The sequence below is a fragment of the Camellia sinensis genome, chromosome 12 (assembly GCF_055761805.1).
Source record: "Camellia sinensis isolate YWXY chromosome 12, ASM5576180v1, whole genome shotgun sequence".
NCBI lineage: Eukaryota > Viridiplantae > Streptophyta > Magnoliopsida > Ericales > Theaceae > Camellia > Camellia sinensis.
Genome location: NC_138972.1, coordinates 117,664,787 through 117,691,150, shown reverse-complemented (window position 1 = coordinate 117,691,150; position 26,364 = coordinate 117,664,787). Strand labels below are relative to the sequence as shown.

General features: G+C 37.1%; 2 protein-coding genes across 10 annotated transcripts in view; one reads left to right on the top strand and one right to left on the bottom strand.

Moving 5' to 3' along the window:
* LOC114269095 (uncharacterized) overlaps positions 1 to 26,364 on the bottom strand; it is a 41,824-nt gene that overhangs the window by 14,081 nt on the left and 1,379 nt on the right. For 2 of the 9 annotated variants that reach the window (XM_082899675.1, XM_082899673.1), the window contains 2 exons: positions 7,220 to 7,333; positions 1,774 to 1,892 (listed from right to left, as the gene is read on the bottom strand). In XM_082899675.1, coding sequence (XP_082755801.1) covers positions 1,774 to 1,857 — 84 coding nt within the window. In that variant the 5' untranslated portion in view covers positions 1,858 to 1,892; positions 7,220 to 7,333. Of the gene's footprint in view, positions 1 to 1,773; positions 2,494 to 6,848; positions 7,334 to 7,882; positions 8,574 to 26,364 lie in introns of those variants that run through there. The other 7 variants (XM_082899678.1, XM_082899677.1, XM_082899679.1 and 4 more) reach the window with 6 other exon arrangements.
* On the top strand, positions 18,329 to 21,159 carry LOC145804732 (uncharacterized). Its single transcript, XM_082899672.1, has 3 exons — positions 18,329 to 18,816; positions 18,914 to 18,997; positions 20,914 to 21,159. Exons 1-3 carry the CDS (start codon positions 18,457 to 18,459, stop codon positions 20,926 to 20,928), a joined length of 459 nt encoding a protein of 152 aa, XP_082755798.1. The 5' UTR covers positions 18,329 to 18,456; the 3' UTR covers positions 20,929 to 21,159.

The window sequence follows — 26,364 nt, the reverse complement described above, 5'->3', positions numbered from 1 at the left end:
TCTTTCATTAATTTTTTAAAGTTTTTTCCATCGCCGAAGTTGTCACAGTCTCATAGAGCAAAGGTGGTTTGCAAACTTGGCACAAAATGGACAAATAATATGGAGTCAATTGTATTGATAAGAATATGTAGTCAATGATGCAACCAACTAATTGATTATAGAAATAAATATCATGAGGATGAGACAATTTATTGGAATCTTGTATGTGGTGAAAATAGACATCAATCATTTTAACAATTTGAGAAAACCACTTGGTCATCTCAAATAGTACAAAGACACACAACACCCTAATTCAATTTCTTGACAATGCCTAAGACTCCAGTCAAAAATTGCTCCCTGAGGGTCCCTCCATTGAAGATAAAAGAAATTTTACATAACCACAGTGAAGTAGCCAAAGGGGCAAAACTTGCAGAAGCTGTGGAAAAATCGAGAAATGGTGGAGGTCATGGATCAAATAATCTATTGCTTCTTGTGGTGAAGTAAGGAAAATAAGTTCAAAACCCAAGCACAGCATGCTCTCTTTTACTACAAAAATATTGGAGACTGTCCTAGAGTGAAACAAAAATAGGAAAAAAATATATTAAACAAAGGCCACCTGAAAAGATAGGAGTCAAACAATGTAGAATCATAACACAAGTCCTTTTTTTCATGGGGAAGCTGGTTGTGACATCCGTAGAGTGGTTCGTGGGCCGTTTCGCATTTTCACCCACCTAACGCCCTTTTCGGTTAAGTTTAAGGCATTTTTGGCTCTAACTCCCAACCTACACGTGCTAATTACATTTCGCAGGTTGTCACAGGTCGTATTTGTCATGGAGAAGCTGGCTGTGACATCTATACTGTGGTTCGGCAGCTATTTTGCATTTTCGCCCCCTAAATGCCCCTTTTCGGTTAAGTTTATGGCGTTTTCGGCCCTAACTCCCAAACTCCACATGCTAACTACATTCTGTCTATTGCCACAGGCCCTATTTTCCATGGGGAAGCTGGTTGTGACATCCGTATGGTGGTTCAGAGGCTATTTTGCATTTTCGCCCCCTTAACGCCCTTTTTCGATTTAGTTTTTGGCGTTTTTTACTCTAACTCCCAACCTACATGTGCTAATTACATTCCATCTGTTGTCAAAGGTCCTAATTTTTGTGACGAAGCTGGTTGTGACATCCGTATGATGGTTCGGAGGCTGTTTTGCATTTTCACCCCCTTAACGCCTCTTTTCGGTTAACTGTAAGGCGTTTTTGGCTCTAATTCCCAACCTACGCGCCCGAATTACATTTCGTCTGTTGTCACAGGTCCTATTTTTCATGGGGAAGCTGGCTGTGACATTGGTATGGTGGTTCGGGGGTAGTTTTGCTGTTTCGCCCCCTTAATGCCAGTTAAGATTTAAGGCATTTTCGACTGTAAGTCCCAACCTACACATGCTAATTGTATTCTGACTGTTATTACAGGTCCTATTTGTCACGGGGAAGGTGGCCGTGACATCTGTATGGTGGTTCAGGGGCTGTTTGGGAATTGGGTTTGTTTTGATATATGAGTGATGCGTTGGCTTAGACAATTCAAATATTTTAAAAGGCTTATATGCATGCCAGATTTAAAGTGCATACAACAAAATTAATTAGTTGCCTTAGCCAGACAGTCTGAAAAAAGATTTTAATTAGACAGGAATTTTCCAAAAAATCTTATTCTAGTTAAACCCTTAACTGAATATAACATAGCAATATATGTTCAACCACTATTAACTAACAAAAAGTATGCTAGAGCATGATCAGCTGAATATCATACCATATTGAGGGTTTCCTTCTTGTTGTGGAGAAACTGAAGAGTGTTTAAGCATGAGCGTATATCACACTCTGTAAATAGAAGCATGCAAGGATATCAAGGCCATAAAATTCAGAAACATTCTGCAGCACAACGCCATAAAGAATATTAGAAGCCTCTGAAGAATTCATCAAGATTACTTGATGTCCAAAGTGGTTTTAGCCAACATAAATGCTTATCATAAGTAATAGCACATGACTAAATCTGATGTGAGTTTTCTAAATGAGAGTTGAGTGAAGGTCAACAAAAGTGTGTGTTATTCTAATTGTTTGCTAACTTGTGCAGCAGCTTGAGGAGCTCTATCGCAGATTTTGAGGGTTGAGTGTTATGAGAAACATACTTGAATATCTCCAAAGATTTGAGTGTATATTCTATGGGTTGTGTGCAGTTAGCCAATATATGAGTGGTTCACTAATCTCTATTTATCTAGATAGCCATCTGAATCTGCATATGCCCCCTGCAATGTGAACCCTAGCACTATGTTGCAGTTTAGCTATAAGACTACAAAAGGTTGATCCCTTTATCTACATTAAGGTAACAATTACCGGAGAGCTCAACGCTGAGTATTAAAAAAATAGTGATCATTACAATCCATTTACATGCTGACACACACACAACATGAAAATGACAAGTCCAACAGTGGACTGCATGGAACTTGATGCGTCTCTGATTCTGCCTTGAAGGTGTAGACACCCCATTTTTGACCGTCCTCAAGACTTGGACGTCACTGTTTGAACACACGGTGATCTTCCATGTTTGTGTTCGTTTGGAGTTCCCGGAGGTCTTGGCTCGCGCGCCATGCCTCAGGATCCCCGAATTCGACCGTTTAGTGTCTGGTTTTGCACCAAACACTTGCATCTTGCCTTTGAGAGGCAGGGTGGGGCTTGTAGACCATCCCCACCCACCACCGGCAGTGGCTAGATGCCACCGGCTAGTTTTTGCTGCCACCGGCAATATAGTTTGCCGGCCGGCACTCTTTGTTGCCGGTCAGCACTATTTGTTGCCGATCGGCACTTTTTTTGGCCAAGATGGCTTTTTGGCCGGCCGATTGCTGTTCATCTGCTTTTGCAGATATTTTTAGACAGCTGTATTGCTTTTGCTCCCCTCCATACACGTGTATGGAGGGATCTCCCTCTTGCAAAGCTTGTCTTGTAAGCTTTACAAGAGGCATATAGAGAGAGGCTCTCTCTAAGGCAAGAGGAGAGCTTTTAGACATTTTTGAGAGAGAAAAATACAGACCAAGCTCTGGTTTTTTTAGGGTTAGGGTTAGATATACACTCTCTATCTCTCTTTCCCTCTTATTTGTACACTAGGTGTTTTGTGTCTCACTATTGCACACAAACACCTAGTGTTTCACCTTCCTCTTGAAACTAGGGTTCTAAGGACTTGTTCTTGAGTTTCTTGACTGGTTTGGAGCCAAAGGAGGCCATTGGAGCACCATTGTTGAAGAGGACTACAAGGGTAAGAAACTAGTCTCTTTTTCCCCCATTTTTGCATTGATTTTCCACCTGTCTTAGAGCTGTTTTTGTGATTATTGTATAACATAAAAAAGTTCTTTTTTTAAGCCCTCTTTATTTTTTATTAAGAGTGTTTTGTTGTTTGAGGGTTGTTGACCACCCTTAGGCCTCAAAAGGCCTCATTTTGAGCCATTTTGTGTTAGCTCCGGGATTTTGGTGTTGAGATCTCTTCACCACTGAAATCTTGAGGGATTTCAGTGGTGAAGATGATGCTTTGAAGTCCCAAGAAGGAGAGGGCCACCCCCTCTCCTTGTTGTCCTTGAAAAGGGCATGTTTTGGCCTCTAAAGGAAGCCTATGCTTGAGTGTGTGTTGAGCATGTTTGGTTTGTTTTTCATGCTTATATATCCATAATATAACATGATTTCAAGTTGGTTTTGGAACTCCATGCATGCTTAGCATGGTTGCCATGTAATGCCTTGTTTATGCCTTAATGTGCCTTAGGTTGTTAGCCTTTGTTGGAGCATGTTTTAGGCTTAGTCTTGTGAAGATTATGTGCTTATTTTGCCATGTTCTAGGTCTGTCCATAAGTATTTGGGTTGATTTTAGCATGCATTATATAGCTCCTTTGTATTTAGGCTTGTTGGCCTTGAGTATGTGCATGTGTAGCATGCCATCTTTGCATTGTTTTGGTGATTTGGGATCATTCTACATGCCATTTCAGTCCCATTTCCATGCTTGTTTGATTGCCTTGCATGCCTCTTTAATGCTTTGAAAGCATGTGTTGCAATGCTCCATGTTTTGGCCATGGTGCATGCCTTTGTATTTGGGCCATTTAGATGCCATCTAAAGAGCCCTTTAGCCTTGATTTAACGTGCTATAAACCTGTCTTTGGTTGCTTAATGCATGCCTTGTTTGGTCTTGTTAAGTATAGCTCAATGCCACTTTGGTTTACTTTGAACACCTAGGCCATTTGTTGCATGCTTGACTTGATTTATAACTTGATTTGGCATCATTTTATGACATGATTTCAATGCTTATGTTGCATGCTAATTGCTCTTGTTTGCCCCTTTCAAGTGTGCTTGAATGTTGTTTGTTTTGTGCTTAAGTGTTGGTCCTTATGTGCATATGTGTGTGCATGCCATTTAGCCCTCACTTTTTAGTACTATGGCCACTGTTTTAGGCCTATTTTAGAGCTGCCTAATTCATGTATAAGCCCATCTTGCCATCCATTTGCATTGCCATATGTATGCTTGTATGCTTGCATAAGTGCCTTGCCATGCCATGTTGCATTCTTAGCTTGTATGCCTAGGTTGCATTGCATCTTGCATGCATGCCTTGTTCCTTGAAATGGTGATAGGAATTAGGCCTAATTTGTTTGATTGGTTTGCATGCATTTGAAATCAAAGTTGCATACTTGGTTCTTTGGGCCATCATGCATGGAAATGCGTGATTGGTGGTCCGAGAACCGAGGCACGTGTCCCTTTGAGTCATTATCATGATAAGGGACATGGTTGGTGCATACATGCCTTGAATTGTGCTGCCATGCCTTGTTTTGCCCTCTGTTGCTGTGAGTTGCAGGTCCTGCAGATTCTTTGCCGACCGGCAGTGTAAGGTGCCGGCCGGCAACCTTTTATCTGCCGATAGCTTCAATTTTGTGCCGATGGACATATACCAGTGCCGGTGGTGATTCCACTCAACCGGTGATACTCCCCAGTGCCTAGGGATGCAACCCTGAGGTTTTGACAGCCTCCAGAGGAGTGAAAGAAGGAAAACAGAGGCAGCTTGCGCATGGCGGCGCGCTTCCCGAGGCGTTTTCCTGTTTTAATTAGTCTATTTAATTTGTTAATTAAATTAGGCAATTTGTAATATTAATTAGCTTGCGTAGTTAATTAATTTTTAATATTTATTCGGTCCCTCCGAGTGAGGGTAAATCTGTAATAAGTGTGTGTGGGTGGTGTGTATGTCTTCCAACCCCACTTCTTTCTTCCCTTTTATTTACCTGCTTACGGTGGTAGATTAGGGCATGTTTAAATTCAGCATACCTTATGCTATGCATGCGTGCATTCATGCATTTTGTATTACATGCATTAGGCTCGGTACATCACGCTAATTGCATTCGTACTTCCAATCAAAATTTGAATATGTGATAATTGTGCATTTTCACATAACATGTTTAGGATAGCCGAGCCTATTCTAGTAACATTTTGTATGCGATGCATTAGGCACTTCACATGGACTTGGATCATGCATGTTTGCTAACAAGTTCTCTGTTTTGGCACGGAGTACTATGTAAGTATTTCCGCTTTAGCATATCACATGAGTGTGAATATTGCCATGACAGTATGCTTAACATGTGGCTAGATGCTTATGTGTTAAACTGTTTCGAATGCCTGTGGGTGAAGGTTGGATTGTTTGAGTTGGAAAAACTCGTTGAAATCCGTATTTTAGCCTACTTGCGAGTAGCAAATTCCAAAGCATTTTCGAACCGAATGGATATGCAATGTTTATTTCCAAATTAGGCGATCTAGTCTATACTTGTTTGCTGTGCGCATAACATAGTAATTCTAGGCTAACAATTGGTTTAAAGAACACATAAAGTTTTCAAAAACGGATATCACGGTTAGTAGAGGCCGGTCTTCGGACCGGGCGAAAGGGGGTGCTCATAGCTGACCTTCCCCGATCGTACCCAAGCTCCCGAGCCGAGACAACTCCGGTGATGACGGACATGTGGCCTTCGGCACCGAGTCAGGGTTTCCTAAATTCTCCCATAAAAAATATTTAGGTGGCGACTCTGTATCTGGCAAAGCAGTCCATGTTTGGCACTACTTTTTCAAAAATCTGTTTCTCAAAACGATTTGCCAGATTTGGACTCTTTGGTTCAGATTAAGAACCGTGACACAAATCGAGTCCGAACTGTAGCATGAGGCCCACGCGGGCGCTGTTACAGAAGGCCACTCTTGTATTGGAAGTGTTAGGTTACAATAATAAGGCTTGAGTTCCTGTTTTAAGCCCTAATAAATTGACATAAATTTAGCTAAAATACTGGAGCTTAGTGTTATAGTGTTAGGTTACAATAATAAGGCATAGTGTTATAGTGTTTTCGTTTTATTTTTTTTTAGCTACTAACTATTTAGTCGCTAAAAATGTTTATTTCCTTTTTGGCTACCAATTATTTAGTGGCCAAAAACATGATATTATTATTTATTTTTTTTAATTTGTCCGTAACCTGTATATTCTGTGCAACCTATGCCATGTATATAAACACCTCACAAAAAATTATAACCCAACCCCATAAAGGGCATTTTCATAAGGAACCAGAGGTCACAATAACAACAGGACAAATATACCGCCTACTACCCATCAGGTCACCACCCTTATGATATAACAATTCTAAAGTTATGAATGCAGCAAAAGGATTGCTTCTTCTAGTGCTGCAAATGAACCCACATGATCATATCACATCAAGCACAATTAGTAACTCATTATCAAACAAGATACTCTATTGATATACAACAAAACTCTCTTGATTTATATGCGAATCTATATAATATGAACAATTTAAAGAAGTCAAGAATCATTACCAGAAAATGGGTTTTCTTGACCAAAAACATTCACTTTTTAACACCATGACTACCCAAATCAGCTGCAACACTGGTTGTACGCAATACTCGTATGGCCCATGTAACATAGCTCAATAATTAAAAAATAACCTCTTTTTACTTAGTGATATAAGAGTTATGCTAGCTACTTCTACAAGCTACTATTTGCGGAATAATTTCCAAACTTCATAATATCCGGTGATTCCCAAATATTGAATGTTTGTTCACTATGTTGTAAAAGATGGCCAAAAGATATTTGCTTTACCTCTTTAATGGAACTCTTTTAAGCAAGACTAAACAATTCATGACAACTCATGACTTTACCTACCAATAGGGAAAGAGAAGGTTCATACCGTTGAGCTATTTTCATCTCCAAGCTTCCATGACGGGTTATTCCAAGGATCTGATTCATCAATATATGTCCTCCATCATGATATGCATACATGTTGATCTGCAATTTTAACTCCCTGAACAGGACGAATAATCAAATCAAAATTCAAATATCACACTAGATATCTAGATTATAGGAACATCACTTCATAACAGCTGGAGCTTCCAAACACAACATGAAAAAGATTCTTCATTAATGCTATATATTTAGCAAATCCAATGATCTAATACCATAAGTTCTACAATCACCTTTTTATCTAAGAAACAGAAGGACAAAACAAAGAGCAGATCAATGACTTGTAATATTAAAATTGCTGAGGTAGAAAAACATCTTGAAAATCAATTCTAAGTCCTATTTGTCAAGGGGAAAATCAATTCCAAGTCCTATTTTACAAATCTAATTCCCATGTTAACATATCAAACAAAAAAATGAGACGATCAATGAATGAAAATGATCACAGAAATGATTAATATAGCTAAATCTGAGCTCAATCTGTGTTAAAACAACAAAATTGAGACCCAAAAACCCGAGAACGAATCAAACCCAGATCTGAAACAATCAATCAATCACCACAATTCAGAATTGAAGCAAACCTAGATCTAAAAGAGAGAAGAAGATATCAAACCTGATCGAATTGGAGCCAAAAAGTTACCCAAGTCCAGATCTGTTGATGTTTTCGGGTAGAGAGAGAGGAATGAAAATTGCAAAGAGCTCCTACAATCGAATCAAACTGTATTTGTGTTGTTGTTCAAACAATGGCAATGTGTGAGAGAAGAGGTGTTTGGGAGGGCTTGGTGTTTCTCTCTCTAGAATTCCGGAGAGAGACGAAGCGTTTGGGAGGGCGATCGACAAAGAGAGATCGACAGAGAGAGACAGACCGAGATCGACTGAGATCGACAGAGAGAGACGAAGATCGACAGAGAGAGAGAGAGACGGAGATCGACAGAGAAGAGACAGAGATCGATAGAGAGACCAAGATCGATAGATTTTCTGAAAATTACTCCTTCTCTGAAATAATTTTTTTATAAAATTTACACTTTTAGTGGAACTTACACTGAAAACAAAACTTAAGCTACTTATATCTATTGTGAAATATCTTACACAATTTTTGACAAATTATTCCTTTTGTGAAATAATTTTTTTCATAAAATTTACACCTTTTGTAAAAATGAAACTTACACCTTTTGTGAACTTACATCTTTTGTGAAATAACTTACACTAATTCTGAAAAGTTATGCTTTTTGTGAAATAATTTCTTTCATAAAATTTATATATTTTGCTAAAACTTACACTTTTCCTGAAAATTTACACATTTTCGTGGAACCTTTTCTGAAAAGTTACTCCTTTTGTGAAATAATTTTTTTCATAAATTTTACACCTTTTATTGGAACTTACACGTTTTGTGACAACAAAACTTACACATTTTGTGAAGCTACTTACATCTTTTGTGAAATAACTTACACTATTTCTGAAAAGTTACACCTTTTGTAAAATAATTTATTTCATAAAATTTACATCTTTTGCTAAAACTTACACATTTTCTGAAAATTTACATTTTTTCGTGGAAATTGTTACACCGTTTCTGAAAAGTTACTTCTTTTGTGAAATAATTTTTTCCATAAAATTTACATTTTTTGTAAAAATGAAACTTACACCTTTTGTGAAGTTACTTACATCTTTTGCGAAATAACTTATACTAATTCTGAAAAGTTACGCCTTTTGTGAAATAATTTCTTTCATAACATTTACACATTTTGCTAAAACTTACACATTTTTTGAAAATTTACACCTTTTCATGGAAGTACTTACACATTTTTTGAAAAGTTACTTCTTTTGTGAAATAATTTTTTTCATAATTTTACACCTTTTGTGAAATGAGTTTCGTTTTCACAAAAGGTGTATGCAAAGTGTAAACTTTTATGAAAAAAAATATTTTATAAAATGAGTAACTTTTCAAAAAATGTGTAACTATTTCCACGAAAGGGTGTAAATTTTCAGAAAAATGTGTACTTTTAGTCAAAGGTGTAAATTTTATGAAAGAAATTATTTCACAAAAGATGTAACTTATCAGAAATAGTGTAACTTATTTCACAAAATATGTAAGTAGCTTCACAAAAGGTGTAAGTTTCGTTTTCACAAAGGGTGTAAGTTCCAATACAATGGGTAAATCTTATGAAAAAATTTATTTCACAAAATGAGTAACTTTTCAAAAAATGTGTAACTATTTCTACGAAGGGGTGTAAATTTTCAGAAAAATGTGTAATTTTAGTCAAATGTGTAAATTTTATGAAATAAATTATTTCACAAAAGGTGTAATTTTTCAGAAACAGTGTAAGTTATTTCACAAAAGATGTAAGTAGCTTCACAAAAGGTATATGTTCCGTTTTCAGAAAATGTGTAAGTTCCAATAAAATGTGTAAATTTTATCAAAAAAATTATTTCACAAAAGCAGTAACTTTTTAGAAAAGCTGTAAGTATTTTCATGAAAATGTGTACGTTTTAACAACAGGTGTAAATTTTATGAAATAAAATTTTTCACATATGGTGTAACTTTTCAGAAAAGGTATAACTTGTTTTTACAAAAGATGTAAGTATTATGTGTAAGTTGTCAAAAGTTTCACCTTTCATAAGTAATATTACAAAAGGTGTAAGTTATCAGAAAAGTGTAAGTACTTTCACAAAAAAGTGTAAGTTCTCACAAAAGGTGTAAGTTCTCACAAAAGGTGTAAGTTTTCACAAATGGCGTAAGTTTTCACAAAGGGTGTAAATTTTCAAAAATCACTTACGTCTTTTTCTGAAATTACTTACGCCTTTTGTTAAAATTTACACCTTCTGTGAAAATTTACACCTTTTGTGAAATTATTTACACTTTTAGTCATATAATATATTCTTTTATTCATTTACCTGGAAAGTGACCTGCTTAGCAGGTCACCAATGTGCTTGTTTTCAAATATTTTTGTATAACTCAATACATAAAAAGGTGTAAAGGTAAAATAGAAAGGTGTAAGTGCCTTACATACCATATGCAAGGCACACCTAAGAAAGGTCCTCAACTTTTTAATATAAATTGTTGGCTTTTTGATTTTTTTAATAACTTTTTGACTTTTTAGCTAAAAAAGCTACTTTCCAAACGAGGCCGCTTATACTAAAGTCTCATTTTTGTTTGACTTTTTTAACTTTTGTGAAAAAAAAAAAGAAAAGTGAAATGATTATAATTTAAATGTGATATTTTGTCTTATTAATTTTTTTGCCTATTTTGTTTTTTTGTGATTATTTTAACCTTTTAACCCCTAAAACCAACATGCCAAATGAAGATATTGGTTTTTTGAAAAAATTTTAAAAATTGATTTTTTTTGACTTTTTTTTTATTTTTATTTTTTGAAAAAAATTATAAAAATACAAGAAAATAATATGACTCAAAATAAATTAAAAATCAAAATTTAATTTTTAACTATGTTCCAAAGTAGGCCATCTATCCAAAATTTCCTAGTGAATAAGGGTGGATTCCTACACTTTTCCTTACGGATATAAAGCTAAAAAATAAGAGCCACTTCTTGACTAGTGTTTAAATAATTAAAAAAAAAAGTAAGTAAGTAAATTTATTTTTTATTATTAAAAAAAAAGGAATCCCCTCGACTTTTTTATAATAAAAAGTTCGCTTTTTATTATTTACTAGAAGTTATCAATTTTTCTAACAATAAATTTACTATAAAAATAAATTAAAAAATAATAATATTGTAATTAAAAGGGAGATGTTCCTCTCTCCGTGTGGGTCCATCATGAAGTTTGCATTAATGATCCAAATCATTTAATATGTAGGACTTGTCGAATATTTCATCCTTGCATAAATCATGTTACAAACGTGATCTACTTTAGTAGCTATTGATATCTGATTAATGTGATTTTTTACAGCAATGAAATATTTGACGAGTCTTACACATTAAACCGTTTGGATTATCGATGCGGATTCTGTAATGGACCTATAGAGACCCAATAGTACGCTCCAGTTCAATTTAGACGAGAAAGAAGCTGTGGCCTATTTAACATTGTAGTGGTAATGACGGAGGCTAAGGTTATCAATAAGAAACAAATAAAAACATATTTATAATCTCAATATATTTTTTAGGAAAATTGGGCCATGAGTATGATTTTAAAATTTTAAGGCCATAGTCTCAAACTCTATTCATTTATAACTAAATAAAAAGGACAAAACACTACAAGAAAAGGGGTCAAACAACACGGAAGCAATAGCGACGGTGCGCCTCCCGTCGCAAAAAATGGTTTTTTGCGACGGCAACTTATACCATCGCAAATAAAGGATTTAGCGACGGCGTTTGTCCCATCGGTAATAAAACCACGCGGATAGTTAGTAAATGTCGAATTATTAGCGACGGCGTTTTTTACCGTCGCAAAAAAAAAAAATAGTTTTGAGACGGCATATGTTTACTGTCGCAAACAGTGGCCATTTGTGACGGCAAACTTCTGTCGCAAAAAGGGGTTTATTAAAACGGCGCCGTTTTATGATGTAATTAGTAACCATCGGCGACGGTGTAAAACGAACCGTCGCAAAAATTTTTTTAAAAAAAATTACCCCCGCCCTTCCTTTTCATCTTGCCGCTCGATGATTTCAGCCAAATCCCTAAATCTTCGAAACATTTTTTTTCCCCCAAATTCCTCAAACGAGCTACGAAGGCGAACGGCTCTCTCTAGCGGTGGTACGGCGGTGCGGCAGCGACGACAACGGCTCTGGTTGGTCTGGCGACGACAACAGCTCTAGTTGCTCCGGCGACGACGACAACGGCTCTCTCTGCGTATGCTCTCTCTTTCTCTCTCTCTCTCTGTATATATATATATATATATATAGATGAATGTATATTCGACAACGGCTCTCTCTACGTATGCTCTCTCTCTCTCTCTCTCTCTCATAATGTATGGATTTCTTCAGTTTACATGTTGCAGGCCTCATAAGAATTCATTACTCAGTGTTGTGTTAATTTCTTCTGGTATGAAAATTTGAAAAAGACTTGATACAGCTAACAATCATAGGTTGAGACCTAAATGAGGTTATACATTATTTTCTTTGGGCTAAGAGTAATGGTAACTTAAGTACTAATGAGATGAAGTTATGTATATTCGGCAATCTATACATTGTGTAAATCAGTAATATTGCAAAAAATTATAAATTAGTGATAAGAAGATTTTACTTATAAATTTTGTTGGTGATAAGTAGATTTTATAGTGATGTTTGTCTATTTATCTGGTTTAATTGAAAAATTATAATTTACTTTGCGCTAAAGTTATATAGACTGTTATGGAAAATTAGTGAGAAAATAAAAACAAAACATGAAAAATCTATTAACAGCTAATAAAGAATTCAAAGTTTTTCTCTTTAAATTTGAAGTTTTCAAATCTGGGGAAAGAATTTGAAACTTGGAATCTTATGACAGGTTGGGTGAGCCTCTGTTGGATTCAAATATTCTTCTTTTTCTCCCAACTTGTAATATGCCAGTTTCTATTCATATTATTTTGATTCATGCTAACAGAATATATATCTATATATTTTCAACTTTTTGTTGAAGATCAGCATTGGGTTTACTTGATTGTGGTCATTAGGTAAGGATCTAGTGTTTGATACTTGTCATGTGGAGTTGGATTTGTGATGTAGCTCCTGAACCTTGAAATACTTTGTTTAGTATATGGTTGTTCAAGTTCAAGTTCAAGTTCAACTTTTTGATTTTCTAGATAAAAAATAGCATATTGATGAAATGGTTAGAAGCACAATCTTGTTCCTTGCAGTTCTGTGCTTGTATTTTAGGATTGAATAGAAGTGCATTAAAACTAATATTTGCATATAGTTTGTAAATTGTAGCTACTACATGGTATGCAGTTCTACCCTACTGATGTTCTCCCATCAAATCGGTAAATAACTAACTGGGATAAGACCACCTACCTATTTGAGAGAAATTGGACGGATAGGTATCATGGTACATGAATACGTAGGTATTATATTTAAAGTTACTTTGATGAGATATTTTTGTGGATGTGTATAGATGATGGATAAGAGTTGGATTGATTTTCCAAATAGGATGTTGAGCAAATACATTAATGGGATTGATGAATTCCTTGTGTTTGCCTACACCAATACGGTTGAAGGTTCGATGATCAGTTGTCCGTGTAGGAAGTGTGAGAATCGATACTATTTTGTACGAGAGGGTGTACGGGAGCATCTGATTTTGAATGGTTTTTAAAAAAAATACAAACATTGGATTAATCATGGGGAATCTTACGTATCTCCGCATAGTAATCGAGAGAATAAAACATTAACTAATTTAGACATTGGGGATGATATGATTGGAATGATACAAGGGCCTATGGGAAATCCACATGCCGGTACAAGTGTTGAGGGTGATGAACCACAGGGGCCTGATCCCCATGCATCTGAACCCCAGCTCGGTCCAAATGCAGAGACTGCAAAGTATTTCAAACTTCTTCAAGATGCACAAAGTGAATTGTATCCGGGTTGTCAGAAGTTCACATCTTTGTCATTCATTGTTCGACTTCTACATTTGAAAGTGCTTAATCAGTGGACAGACAAGTCTGTTGGCATGTTGCTTGAGTTATTGAATGAGGCGTTCCCGTTGGGTGTGAAACTCCCGGACTCATATTATAAAGCTCAAAAGGTCACAACAGATTTGGGCTTCACGTATGAGACGTGGGATGCATGTCCGAACAGTTGCATGTTGTTTCAAAACGAGGACGCCAATCTTGATAAATGTGTCATATGCAACAGTTCTAGATGGAAATCAAATGGTGATGGTGGTTCGAATGGTCCTAACAAAGGTGGCAAACAAATAGCTGCAAAACAGATGAGGTATTTTCCTTTAAAGCCAAGGTTGCAGAGGTTGTTTATGCCATCCAAGACGGCCAAGTTCATGAGATGGCATGCAGAGGAACGAACTGATGATGGTGTCTTCAGGCATCCTGCTGACTCCCTTGCATGGAAAGATTTTGACCATCGGAATATTGACTTTAGTAATGATTGCCGAAGTGTAAGGCTTGGCTTAGCATCTGATGGTTTTAACCTATTCAGGATGATGAACATAGTTCATAGCACTTGGCCTGTTGTGCTCATTCCATACAACTTGCCGCCATGGATGTGCATGAAGCAACCATTTCTAATTTTATCCGTGCTTATTGATGGCCCGAAAAGACCTGGTGACAAGATTGATGTGTATATGAAACCGTTGATTGAGGAGTTGAAAGAACTATGGAATGAGGGTGTGTCAACATTTGATGCATCAACAAATCAAATGTTTCAAATGCATGCAGCTTTACTGTGGACAATTAGTGATTTTCCTGCATATGCAAACTTGTCAGGATGGAGCACTAAAGGCGAATATGCATGTCCTTGTTGCAATAAGCAAACTACATCGTGTTGGTTGAAGCATAGTAGGAAACAATCATACTTGGGTCATCGCAGATTTTTACATACTGGCCATAAATTTCGGAAGGATAAAGTATCATTTGATGGTAGTCGGGAAGTTAGACTCAAACCAAAATTGTTGTTCGGAACTGAGATGTTGCTACAATTAGAATTTGAGGGTATTTTAACCCAATACAAGAGGGATGACCTTAAGGAGAGGCATAGGAGACAGGTAGAGAAGGAGAAAGCCGGACATCGCACCCATAGTTGGAAGAAAAAGAGTATCTTTTATGAATTGCCATATTGGGAGCACAATCTAATAAGACACAACCTCGATGTGATGCATATAGAGAAGAATGTTTGTGGCAATGTGTTGTGGACAATATTAGGGGTTGCAGGAAAATCGAAGGATGGTGTTAATGCTCGGCGTGATTTACAAGATATGAATATTAGAAAACCCCTACATTTACAGTTAAGAGGGTCGAATAAAGCCTATTTACCACCAGCACAATTCACGATGACCAAGGATGAGAAAGATTTGTTCTTGAAAGTGTTGAAGGAAGTAAGAGTTCCTGACGGGTATTCATCCAATATATCACGTCGTGTGCGCTTACATGATAGAAGCATTGGGGGTCTTAAGAGCCACGATAGTCATATTCTAATGCAACAACTTATTCCATTGGCTATTCGAAGATCGTTACCGAAGAATGTAATTGAACCCTTGATTGAATTGAGCAATTTCTTTAGACAATTGTGTTCGAAAGTGAATCGTGCGACGGATTTGCAATATATTCAAGATCATATCGCTATAACACTTTCTCATCTAGAGAAAATATTTCCTCCGAGTTTTTTTGATATAATGGAGCACTTGCCTATACATCTAGCTGATGAAGCCTTATTGGGTGGATCGATTCAGTTTCGATGGATGTATCCAATTGAGAGGTATCTTCTTACTTTGAAGCAATACGTGCGTAATAGAGCTCATCCTGAAGGATCAATTGCTAAAGGATATCTTATGGAAGAATGCATGAATTTTTGCGCACAATATCTCAATGATGTGGAAACCAAATCTAGTCGACCTGTGAGGAACTATAGTGGTGCTGATAATTTGGGTCATGCTATTGGTGAAAACACAAGCTTTTATCTTGATAATACCTCTTGGGTACAAGCTCATCGGTACATCTTATTCAATACAAGCGCGGTTCAACCATTCATAAAGTAGGTTAAGTCACTCACTCAATATTTTATTATGTTTTATTGAATTTTCAACTAAATTTTTTGTATTGCTAAAATTTCAATCTACACAGCAAACACCTTGAAGTACTTAAGCTCAAAATGCCTCGTGTCGACGATCATCAACTTCGGCGTGAACATTTTGAAACTTTTCACATTTGGTTCAAGGAACATGTATGTATTTAACTCTATAGATTCTAGTTACTTAAGTCGATCTGCATTTCAAATTTTACATTTTCGTGTTAAATAGGTCCAAACTTTGCGAAAGACTACTGATGTCATATTTTCTGAAGAGATTATTCTATTGGCAAATGGTCCTCATAACCTGGCAAGGAGGTTCAACGGGTATATACTGAATGGGTTTCGGTATCGAGTAAAGGCCATGGATGATCGTCGAGCCACACAAAATTATGGTGTAGCTTTGAAGGCAGATACCATAAGTTATGCTAGTCGAAAAGACAAGAATCCTCGTGTGGGGTCTGCGTACTATTATGGACAATTGACAGATATTGTTGAGATTCGATATTCCAATGAGAAGAAACATGTGTTGTTTAAGTGTGATTGGATTGACAACATTCACGGAAAGAAAGAAGATGTCTTCAATTTCACATTGGTGAACTTCAATCATTTGTTGTACCGAGATGATCGAATTACTAATGAACCTTTCATCTTGGCGTCCCAAGCAGAGCAAGTTTGGTATGTTGCAGACCCGTTACAACCAGACTGGCAAGTCGTGGTGAAGATGTCTCAAAGAGGTTTATTTGACATGAGTTCGACTGATCCACAAATCGAGCCATACATGAGCCAACAATTGGAAGAAAATATAATGCTTCGTGATGAAGAAGTTGGTTGGGTGAGGGAAGCTGCAGAAGGGGAAACAGTTGATGTTCAAATAGGCTGATATTTAATCAACATTAGTAATTCAATTAAGGCCAAGGTTGTAGTTAATCATCAATTTCTTAATTTATTTTGTCTTTGTAATTGTATTAGTTTAATTAATGTCATATTATAGTTGATGACAAACCATTGTCTATGTTTCTAATGTCAATTAATGTTATATTGCTTGCAGATTATTATGGGAAGGAAGAGGAAGCCTGATCATCCCCGGCGCATGATGTCTGATGTGCTACATAACAGGACATCAGTAGCACCACCATCAGAGGAGGCATCACATCGGCCACCATCGGAGGGGCCATTAGTGCCACCACCATCTGAAGGGCCATTAGTACCACCATATCGACCACCATCAGTGGCACCACAGCAACTACCATGTACTCAGCCTCCATGCCTACCATCGGTGCGTCCACCATTGGTGGCACCACAGCAGTTATCATCATCAGCTTATGAGCCATCTGCAGGTATATAAATTTGCTTTGATTTGTATAAAAATTATTTACACATACATTTATTTATGCTCATTATATATAACTTGTTTATTCTCATTGTATTTTGCAGACCCTTCAACTTCTTCACAGCCCACCTCAGGTTTATTTGATATGATTTGTATTCACATTATTTAAATTTGCATTTGTTTATTACCATTGCATAATGTTTATTGTTGTTGTATCTCGCTGGTCATGTTAGTTCTTCATCAACCTCGATTAGGCGTGGTAGAGGATGTGCCAAGGGCATTAAAGAGTGGGGTACTGGTAAAAAGATGGACATACAATTTGATGAAAATTACTGTCCAATAGGGGATAACGTGGCTAAGTTAACTACTCAACTTGGCATTATTGTGCGGAATGGTAACAATGTTCCTCGTACTTTTCTTGACTGGAACAATGTGCCTGATGATATTGTTGATGCTATCTGGAAGGATGTGAAGGTAAAAGTATATTTTTTTTCCACAAATTCGATTTCCAAATTTGTGTTATACTTTGCCTTAAACTTTGAAATTGTGTTTTATAGGACAATTTGAATATATGTCCAGAGGAGTACAAGCCAATCTGCATGAAAAACTACAACGGCATATGGAAGGATCACAAGAACAAGATTAAGGCTAAGTATTTCAAGCCTAGAAGTTCTGATCCTAATCTGAAGGATGATGTTCCTATGCACATTGTGCCAAGCCAGTGGGAACAACTTGTGGAGTATTGGCGTACTTCCGATGCTGAGGTATACAAATAAGTAATATTTATGATATGTAAACATACAAATCATATTTACATACTTACATTTGTTGAACCTGTTATAGAAAATTGCAAGTAGGAACGCTAAAAATCGGCGAGCTCACGGCATAGCTCATACTACAGGGCGTACTACTTTCTCTCAGATACGGCATGAGATTTACATTTTATTGTTTTATTTTTGTATATAAATAAACATTGTATATTTGTAAATTATTTGGATTCTAATTTTCATATTTCTAAAAAAATGTAGATGACCAGTAAGGGGGAGTCTACTGATAAGATGAATGTTTGGCTTATGACATGTAGAGTAGATGACCCAGAGGTTATCCAGATCTTGGTAGTTTCCAAACACCTTTGATTATATTTAAAGTTTATTTTTTGTGTGTCAACCATCTTAATTTGGCATATACTTGTATGTCTTATTCAATACAAGATGAGTTTAATCGTCAACTCTCTATGCTACCTGAGGATGGTCGGACTTTGGAGGCTAGGAATGCCATTTTCCATGAGTTGATAGGTCATGACGGACATGGATATTGTCGCACATACGGGAGAATTGTGCCTCGGAGAGCGGTGTATAAAGATGGTGCTGGGCCATCACAATCAACACCCCAGCCATCGACTATTGATCAGATCACGCAGCAGGTTCGTGCAGAGCTAAGGGATGAGTTGAGGGAGGAGCTGCGAGCAGAGTTCTCTACACATTTACAGCAGATGAGAGCTGAGATGATGGCCCTTGTGTCACAGGGGGCGAGTGTAGATCCCAACAGACAGGTTCCATATAAATGAAATTGTTTGATAGTTCAATTGTCACTCAAGATTATGTATAAAATTTGAATATGATTAACACATTATGCATTGACTAACATAGGTTCCTGATGCATCGAGTGGCCACCGGGCATTTAGGGAATCTGCAGAAGACGAGAATCCATATACACCACCACCAGAAGATCAGGTATAAAATGTATCTTTGCATTCCTTACATTCTAAGTTAAGAGACTTGTGGGAGAAGACGGGACTAGTTAGAGCCGGATTTAGTACGAAACTTGGCACACATGACCACCTAGGCACGAGAGACTTGTAGGAGAAGACGGGGCTCGAATCGGGTTCCTGGTTTGGGAGTTAGAGCCGGATTTCACTTTAGGGAAACTACTTCCTTAAGAAACTTGAATTCGAGGTGTTAACGCCCCAAAATCACCAAACGGCGTCGGTTTAGCACGAAACTTCGCACACATGACCTCCTAGGCACGAGAGACTTGTGGGAGAAGACGGGGCTCGAATCGGGTTCCCAGTTTGGGAGTTAGAGCCGGATTTCACTTTAGGTAAACTACTTCCTTAAGAAACTTGAATTCGAGGTGTTAACGCCCCAAAATCACCAAACGACGTCGGTTTAGCACGAAACTTCGCACACACGACCTCCTAGGCATGAGAGACTTGTGGGAGAAGACGGGGCTCGAATCGGGTTCCCGGTTTGGGAGTTAGAGCCGGATTTCACTTTAGGCAAACTAGTTCCTTAAGAAACTTGAATTCGAGGCGTTAATGCTCCAAAATCACCAAACGACGTTGGTTTAGCACGAAACTTGGCACACGCGACCGCCTAGGCACGAGAGACTTGTGGGAGAAGATGGGGCTCGAATCGGGTTCCCGGTTTGGGAGTTAGAGCCGGATTTCACTTTAGGAAAACTAGTTCCTTAAAAAACATGAATTCGAGGCGTTAATGCTCCAAAATCACCAAACGACGTCGGTTTAGCATGAAACTTGGCACACGCGACCGCCTAGGCATGAGAGACTTGTGGGAGAAGACGGGGCTCGAATCGGGTTCCCGGTTTGGGAGTTAGAGCCGGATTTCACTTTAGGCAAACTAGTTCCTTAAGAAACTTGAATTCGAGGCGTTAATACTCCAAAATCACCAAACGACGTCGGTTTAGCATGAAACTTGGCACATGCGACCGCCTAGGCACGAGAGACTTGTGGGAGAAGACGGGGTTCGAATCGGGTTCCCGGTTTGAGAGTTAGAGTCGGATTTCACTTTAGGTAAACTACTTCCTTAAGAAACTTGAATTCGAGGTGTTAACGCCCCAAAATCACCAAACGGCGTCGGTTTAGCACGAAACTTGGCACACACGACCGCCTAGGAACGAGAGACTTGTGGGAGAAGATGGGGCTCGAATCGGGTTCCCGGTTTGGGAGTTAGAGCCGGATTTCACTTTAGGGAAACTACTTCCTTAAGAAACTTGAATTCGAGGTGTTAACACCCTAAAATCACCAAACGGCGTCGGTTTAGCACGAAACTTGGCACACACGACCGCCTAGGCATGAGAGACTTGTGGGAGAAGACGGGGCTCGAATCGGGTTCCCGGTTTGGGAGTTAGAGCCGGATTTCACTTTAGGTAAACTACTTCTTTAAAAAACTTGAATTCGAGGTGTTAACGCCCCAAAATCACCAAACGACGTCGATTTAGCACGAAACTTGGCACACACGACCGCCTATGCACGAGAGACTTGTGGGAGAAGACGGGGCTCGAATCGGGTTCCCGGTTTGGGAGTTAGAGCCGGATTTCACTTTAGGCAAACTAATTCCTTAAAAAACTTGAATTCGAGGCGTTAATGCTCCAAAATCACCAAACGACGTCGGTTTAGCACGAAACTTGGCACACGCGACTGCCTATGCACGAGAGACTTGTGGGAGAAGACGGGGCTCGAATCGGGTTCCCGGTTTGGGAGTTAGAGTTGGATTTCGGTCTAGTCAAAATTATTTACTAAACTATCTTTCTAATTATATAGTAGTCAATTTTTTTTTATATTTTTCTGTAATTAAAATATTAACACCATTATATGGTTATTAATTATTTTTATCTTATTTTTTTTCAGATATTTCCTGAGTAGCAGTTTGCTTCTTGTGGAATGCGGGCGTATAAAGATTATGACCAACTTTTGTTTTTGTAACCCACGAAAGAATCAAGACGAAAACTTTTGGTTTTGATTTTGATTTATGTTATTTAAATTTGTGAACAACATTATGTATGTAGTATGCAACATTATGTAGTGGCATAATTTTTATTGTTATGAATTTTTATTTATGTATTGTTATGAATGGAACAACATTATGAATTTTCATTATTTGTCAACTTTTGTTTATGTATGTATTTATATTATTATGTAATTTTTGGATTTTTTTATAGTTATTTTTCATTTAATACAGGTTATTTTAATTTTTTTAATAATTTCCCAGTAGGTTTTTTTTTTTGAGACGGCATAACAACCCGTCGCAAAAAAAATTGTACTAGGCTTTTGCGACGGCAGCCATACTGTCGCAAAAGCTATGGAATGTAATTGAAAATAAAACCTTTAGCGACGGCTCAGGTTGCCGTCGGCAATAGTTATCAGGTACGACACTTTTAGCGACAGCATTCTGGCCGTCTCAAAAAACCCATTTTAGCGACGGAAATACTGTACCGTCTCAGAAACTTAGATTTTCTTCCATTATTGGCGACAGAACATTGCCGTCGCAAAAAAGGCAGTCTCTCGTCGCAAAAAACAATGGCGACGGCACTTACTGTCGCTAAAGCCCTTTTGTAACCCCCTTTGTCGCGACCCCCACTTGCCATCGCAAAAAGCCAAATTACCGTCGCAAAAAGTATTAGAGACGGCGTATGGACCATTTTCGACGGTGTTTTGCCGTCGCAAAAAACACTTTTTTTTTTGTAGTGAAACAATTTGAAAGATTATAATATATCTATTTATTTGTCTTATGTCCACATCATCTATCTATTCATATATCATCTATTTGTTTGCTTATTTGTTCACGTGTCATTATCTATTTATTTATGTGTCACTTATCTGTCCATTTAATCTGTTTATTTGTTCATATCAAAATCATCACCACCCATTGCTGCCGTCAACAACTTTTTCAACCATTTTTTAGGTGACTTTCCTGTCATTTTCCATTGATTCTTCTAGCTTGTCACGCCCCCAAACCGCCCCTAGTAGTTTGGTGCCGTGATGGCCAGTAATCCGAGATTACCGAAGGCCGACTTACAAGAATCACACACAATCAGAGTATAAAATATGGGGCTTACAAGTGCGGAAGCAACATATATATATGCAGAATCTAAATAGTCCATGAGAGCCGTGCTTAAGTCCAATGAAATGACATACATTTTTACAAAGTCTTACAACTTAGATACAATAAGGGAATGAGATACAAAATACATCTTGACCAAAAGGCTTCTCAAGCCGACATATACAAGTACACATGAAATATAGGCTAAGAAGCATAATCTTCAAGATGGTACAAAATACTAATCCAAAACACGTCGGCAATGCACCCAAAAACACATCGGCTACACGTCTAGGCCTCATTGCCTTCTTGCTCATCACCTACATATATATAGAGAGGGTGAGCTTGGATACTCAGTGAATGATATTAGAAATAAAGGTTTTGCATGATTGATATCCAAGATTTCTTTCAAAACAATACATAGCATACTTTACAATCAAGGGGGAAATCAAGTTCATTGCCGGCCTTTCAAGTTCCTTGGATGTTATTACATCTACTTAATACAAGGGGGTGATGACATTCCAATACAAGAGTGCAGTTGCATTATAGTCCCCTGCAGCTAAGGACTTTCAAGACAAGAGTGCAGTTGCATTATAGTCCCCTGCAACTAAGGACTTTCAAGACAAGAGTGCAGTTGCATTATAGTCCCCTGCAACTAAGGACTTTCAAGACAAGAGTGCAGTTGCATTATAGTCCCCTGCAACTAAGGACTTTCAAGAAATGTCATCAACACAAGATAGTGCTTAATATACAAGTAGGGATAGTCATTCATGCTAGATCAAGTACTTTTCAAAACAAGGCAAGACGAGATTTATGAAATCAAGTGTAACATAGCTTTATTAAAAATACCACTCACATAGTTCTTCACACGTCGGGGTCGAGACAAGCCCAAGTCCTACAAACACAGGGCAAAGCCTATTGAATGCACTTTCAAACAAGTCTCTTATGTATGCAAATGATCTCGAAAAAGCATGCTGGGCACTAACCAGGTCTAGGCCGAGGTTCCACACCTCCTTGCCGAGGTGTGTTCCCGAGGGCCACATGCAAGGAAAAGAGGTCGGGAAACTCTGGGTTTCCCTCTGCTGATGAACATGAAGAACATGAGTGTGAAAACATGAAAAAATATGAATGTTCAATCACAATCTGTCATCACAAATCTGGGATTTTCATGCTATGAGTTTGAAAACATGGACCTGGGTACCCGTACTTGAAGTTCTTGCGGAAATAAACACAAAAACACGATTCTTTATGCAAGCTTTCGGATCAAAACAAGACTTTCTTGAAGAACACATGAATGTCATTTTCTCTTTCTAAATCCGAACTTCAAAACAATGCATGGCTTACAAATCATATCCGATCATGCAGTGCAATAACATGAACATAAAGAACATCATGAGCAGATCAAGAATCTAACCTTAGAACACGGATCTAACGGTTCGATCTCTAGGAATCAAGCTTGAAGATCTACTTCCTCACTCTAAAACTCCTTCTTCCTCCTAGAGTTTCTCTCTCTACAAGGCAAGGTTATGATATCAAATGATAGTTTTCTTTACCCGGTTCTGGGGTTAACCCTCTGCTGAGACACGTGGCGGCGACTGGTTGGGTTTTCCCTGAAAAGGTGGCTGACAGACCAGACAAAGCATGGTGGAAGGGTGTTCAACAAGTAAAGCGGTATGGGCTCTCTGACGAGGCAATGACATCGGCTAATAACAAGGCGTATTTAACAAGCTACACGGAATGGCACTCCGGCAAGGGGTGACATCGGCTAACAAAAGGACTTCGGCAACTAAGGTGACAATGACCCCGGCCAGGAAGGACAACACTTGACTAAGCTGTGCCACATCTTGGCCTAGATGCGCCACACCTCGGTCTAGGTTATACCACTCCAGGACGAGATCACTTGGGTGCAAGGTAACATCTCGGCTAATGTGTCAAGGCGAGGACGGAGGTCAACAAGGGGTTCCAAGATACTTCTAGACTGAGGATGACCTCGGCTTGGAATGATCTAGGCGTAACGTAACCTAGGCTTGGAATAACATCGGCTAGCATAACTCAGGCAAGGCGTGTCCTAAGTTTCACATCAAGGAAGGAACAAGACAAGCACACTACACTTAGACAAATCACAAGGCTTCAAAACAAGGCATGGATCACACTCGCTTAAGCGAAACAAGTCACAAACATACACATGCAAACTTAACAAGCCATAATCATACAGATGCTCATGAACATGACGAAGACATAAAATGTGGGTTCCTACATAGCTGGCAGTGATCTGATAGAGATCTAGCAACAATAGAGGGAAAAAAAATCTTTCAAAATAATAATTTATCATTTTCATCAAATAATTTCATCAATCATGTCATTATTTCCAAAAAAAAAAAAAACCATTGAATCTAACACTATAGGTCCATAGTAATAAACTGATCCCCATTTAACTATCTAATTTATTTAAAAAATTATGTAAGTAATGGCCTAACCACATATAAGTGATCTCTGGCTAAACATTATGTAAATAATGTTTGATAATACTTTAAATATTTTTTTCTTTTAGATTTGTACTTTAAATTTTTTAAATATTTAGTAATGAGTCAATTTTTAAGAATACATGCACCAATTGGTATACTAATTAGTGTACCAATAGAATTATGATATTATAATTTTAAAACTATAACTCTATCCATTATACAATTTACAAAGATTCAAAACTTCTAAAATTGTCTCACATCATCTGTTGGTATATTAATTAATATATCAATTAATGTATATAGTATTATTATTTTAAGAATGAGATAAGAGGGGTATCTTAGTGTCCGTCATTAAAATTTTGCTAGCGAAAGGCCCAAATGATACTTCAATAGAGCTATTAAGGGATGTGTTAGTGTTTGCTAACTTTCGGTTATTTTGAAAAGTTGATTAAAAGTTGATTTTTTAATTTCTTATTTTTACTATTTTTAAAAAAATGTCTAAAAAAAATAATATGATTCAAAATAGATTAAAAATGGGTAAATTACAAACACACCCCCTAAGGTTTACTTAAATTACAAATTACCCCTGTGGTTCTGGATATTACATCATGGCCCCTAAGGTTTCTTATTTCATAACAAATAGATCATTTTATTAATAAATCATCAAGTTAATTAACAGTTTTTAATAATGTTAAAATTTTATTTCAATTAATAATTCAAATAATTTTATTATTGTATAGGTGAACAATTAGAAATCTTACTTTTTGAATTAATTCTGTTAAATAAAAAATTCTAAGAGCTATATTTGTAATTTTCTAAACCACAGGAGCCAATTCGTATTTTAAGCAAACCTCAAAGAGTGTATTTGTAATTTACCCATTAAAAATTAACTTTTGACTTTCAGTCAAATTTTCAAATTGAGACTTTATTAACTGTTAAATTGTTGGCTATCTATAGCCAACACTATAGCCAATGAGAGGGAGAGGTTGAGAAAGAGAGAGGTGTCTAGGTTTGTATTAGAGGTGGTCGCGGTTCGGATTTGGATAGTTTGTGGATCGGTTTGGACCCACCCACATCTGTGAGGTTTGGGAAAAAGTCAACCCGCAACCACACACAGTGCGGTTTGTGGTTTGTGCAGATAGGGTTCGTGGATGTGCGAGCGGTTGCAAACTGTTTGCGGATTGGACTTTTTTCTTTAAAAATTTATTTTTGAGCCTTTTTTTTCGCATTTTATAAATATTTATTTTGGGCCCTTTTCTCCCAATTTTCTAAAATGCTCCAACACTAATAATTAATGAATTAAAACTTATAAAATTAAAAACATAACAAAATCAATTCTTAACACAAACAAACCATTCAAAATCCTAAATCAAATCATAAACTAACACAAGCACATCTTTCAAAATCCTAAACTAGATCATCAATCTCATTTACTATCTACTACCCAACAATACAATTAAAGTAAAATCATTCAAAATCCTAAGCTTACCTAAAAGTAATTTTTCATTAACTTTTACATTCATCCAAAATGCAATTAAAAAAAAAAAAAAGTTTGTTGTCAAACTTCATTCAATTTAAACTCATTAAATAAAATAAAAACATTTGCAAGATCTTAAACTCCATCATGAATTACATCCAACTTTCAAAAATTCCAATTCCATGCATTTGGTTGATGAACCTTGCACAAAAACAAACTAAAAAATATAGACTTTAATCTTCAATTTTCATAATTCCTTTGACAAAAAAACTGTAAAAGAATAAAGTAATGAAAAAAATAAACAAATTTATATATATTGC

Bases quoted from the DNA above. Each gene is read 5' to 3' on its own strand.
- LOC145804732 (XM_082899672.1), top strand. From the start codon at position 18,457: ATGTCTTATTCAATACAAGATGAGTTTAATCGTCAACTCTCTATGCTA. The intron at 18,817-18,913 runs GTTCCATATAAA...TGACTAACATAG, and splicing joins GTGTAGATCCCAACAGACAG to GTTCCTGATGCATCGAGTGG.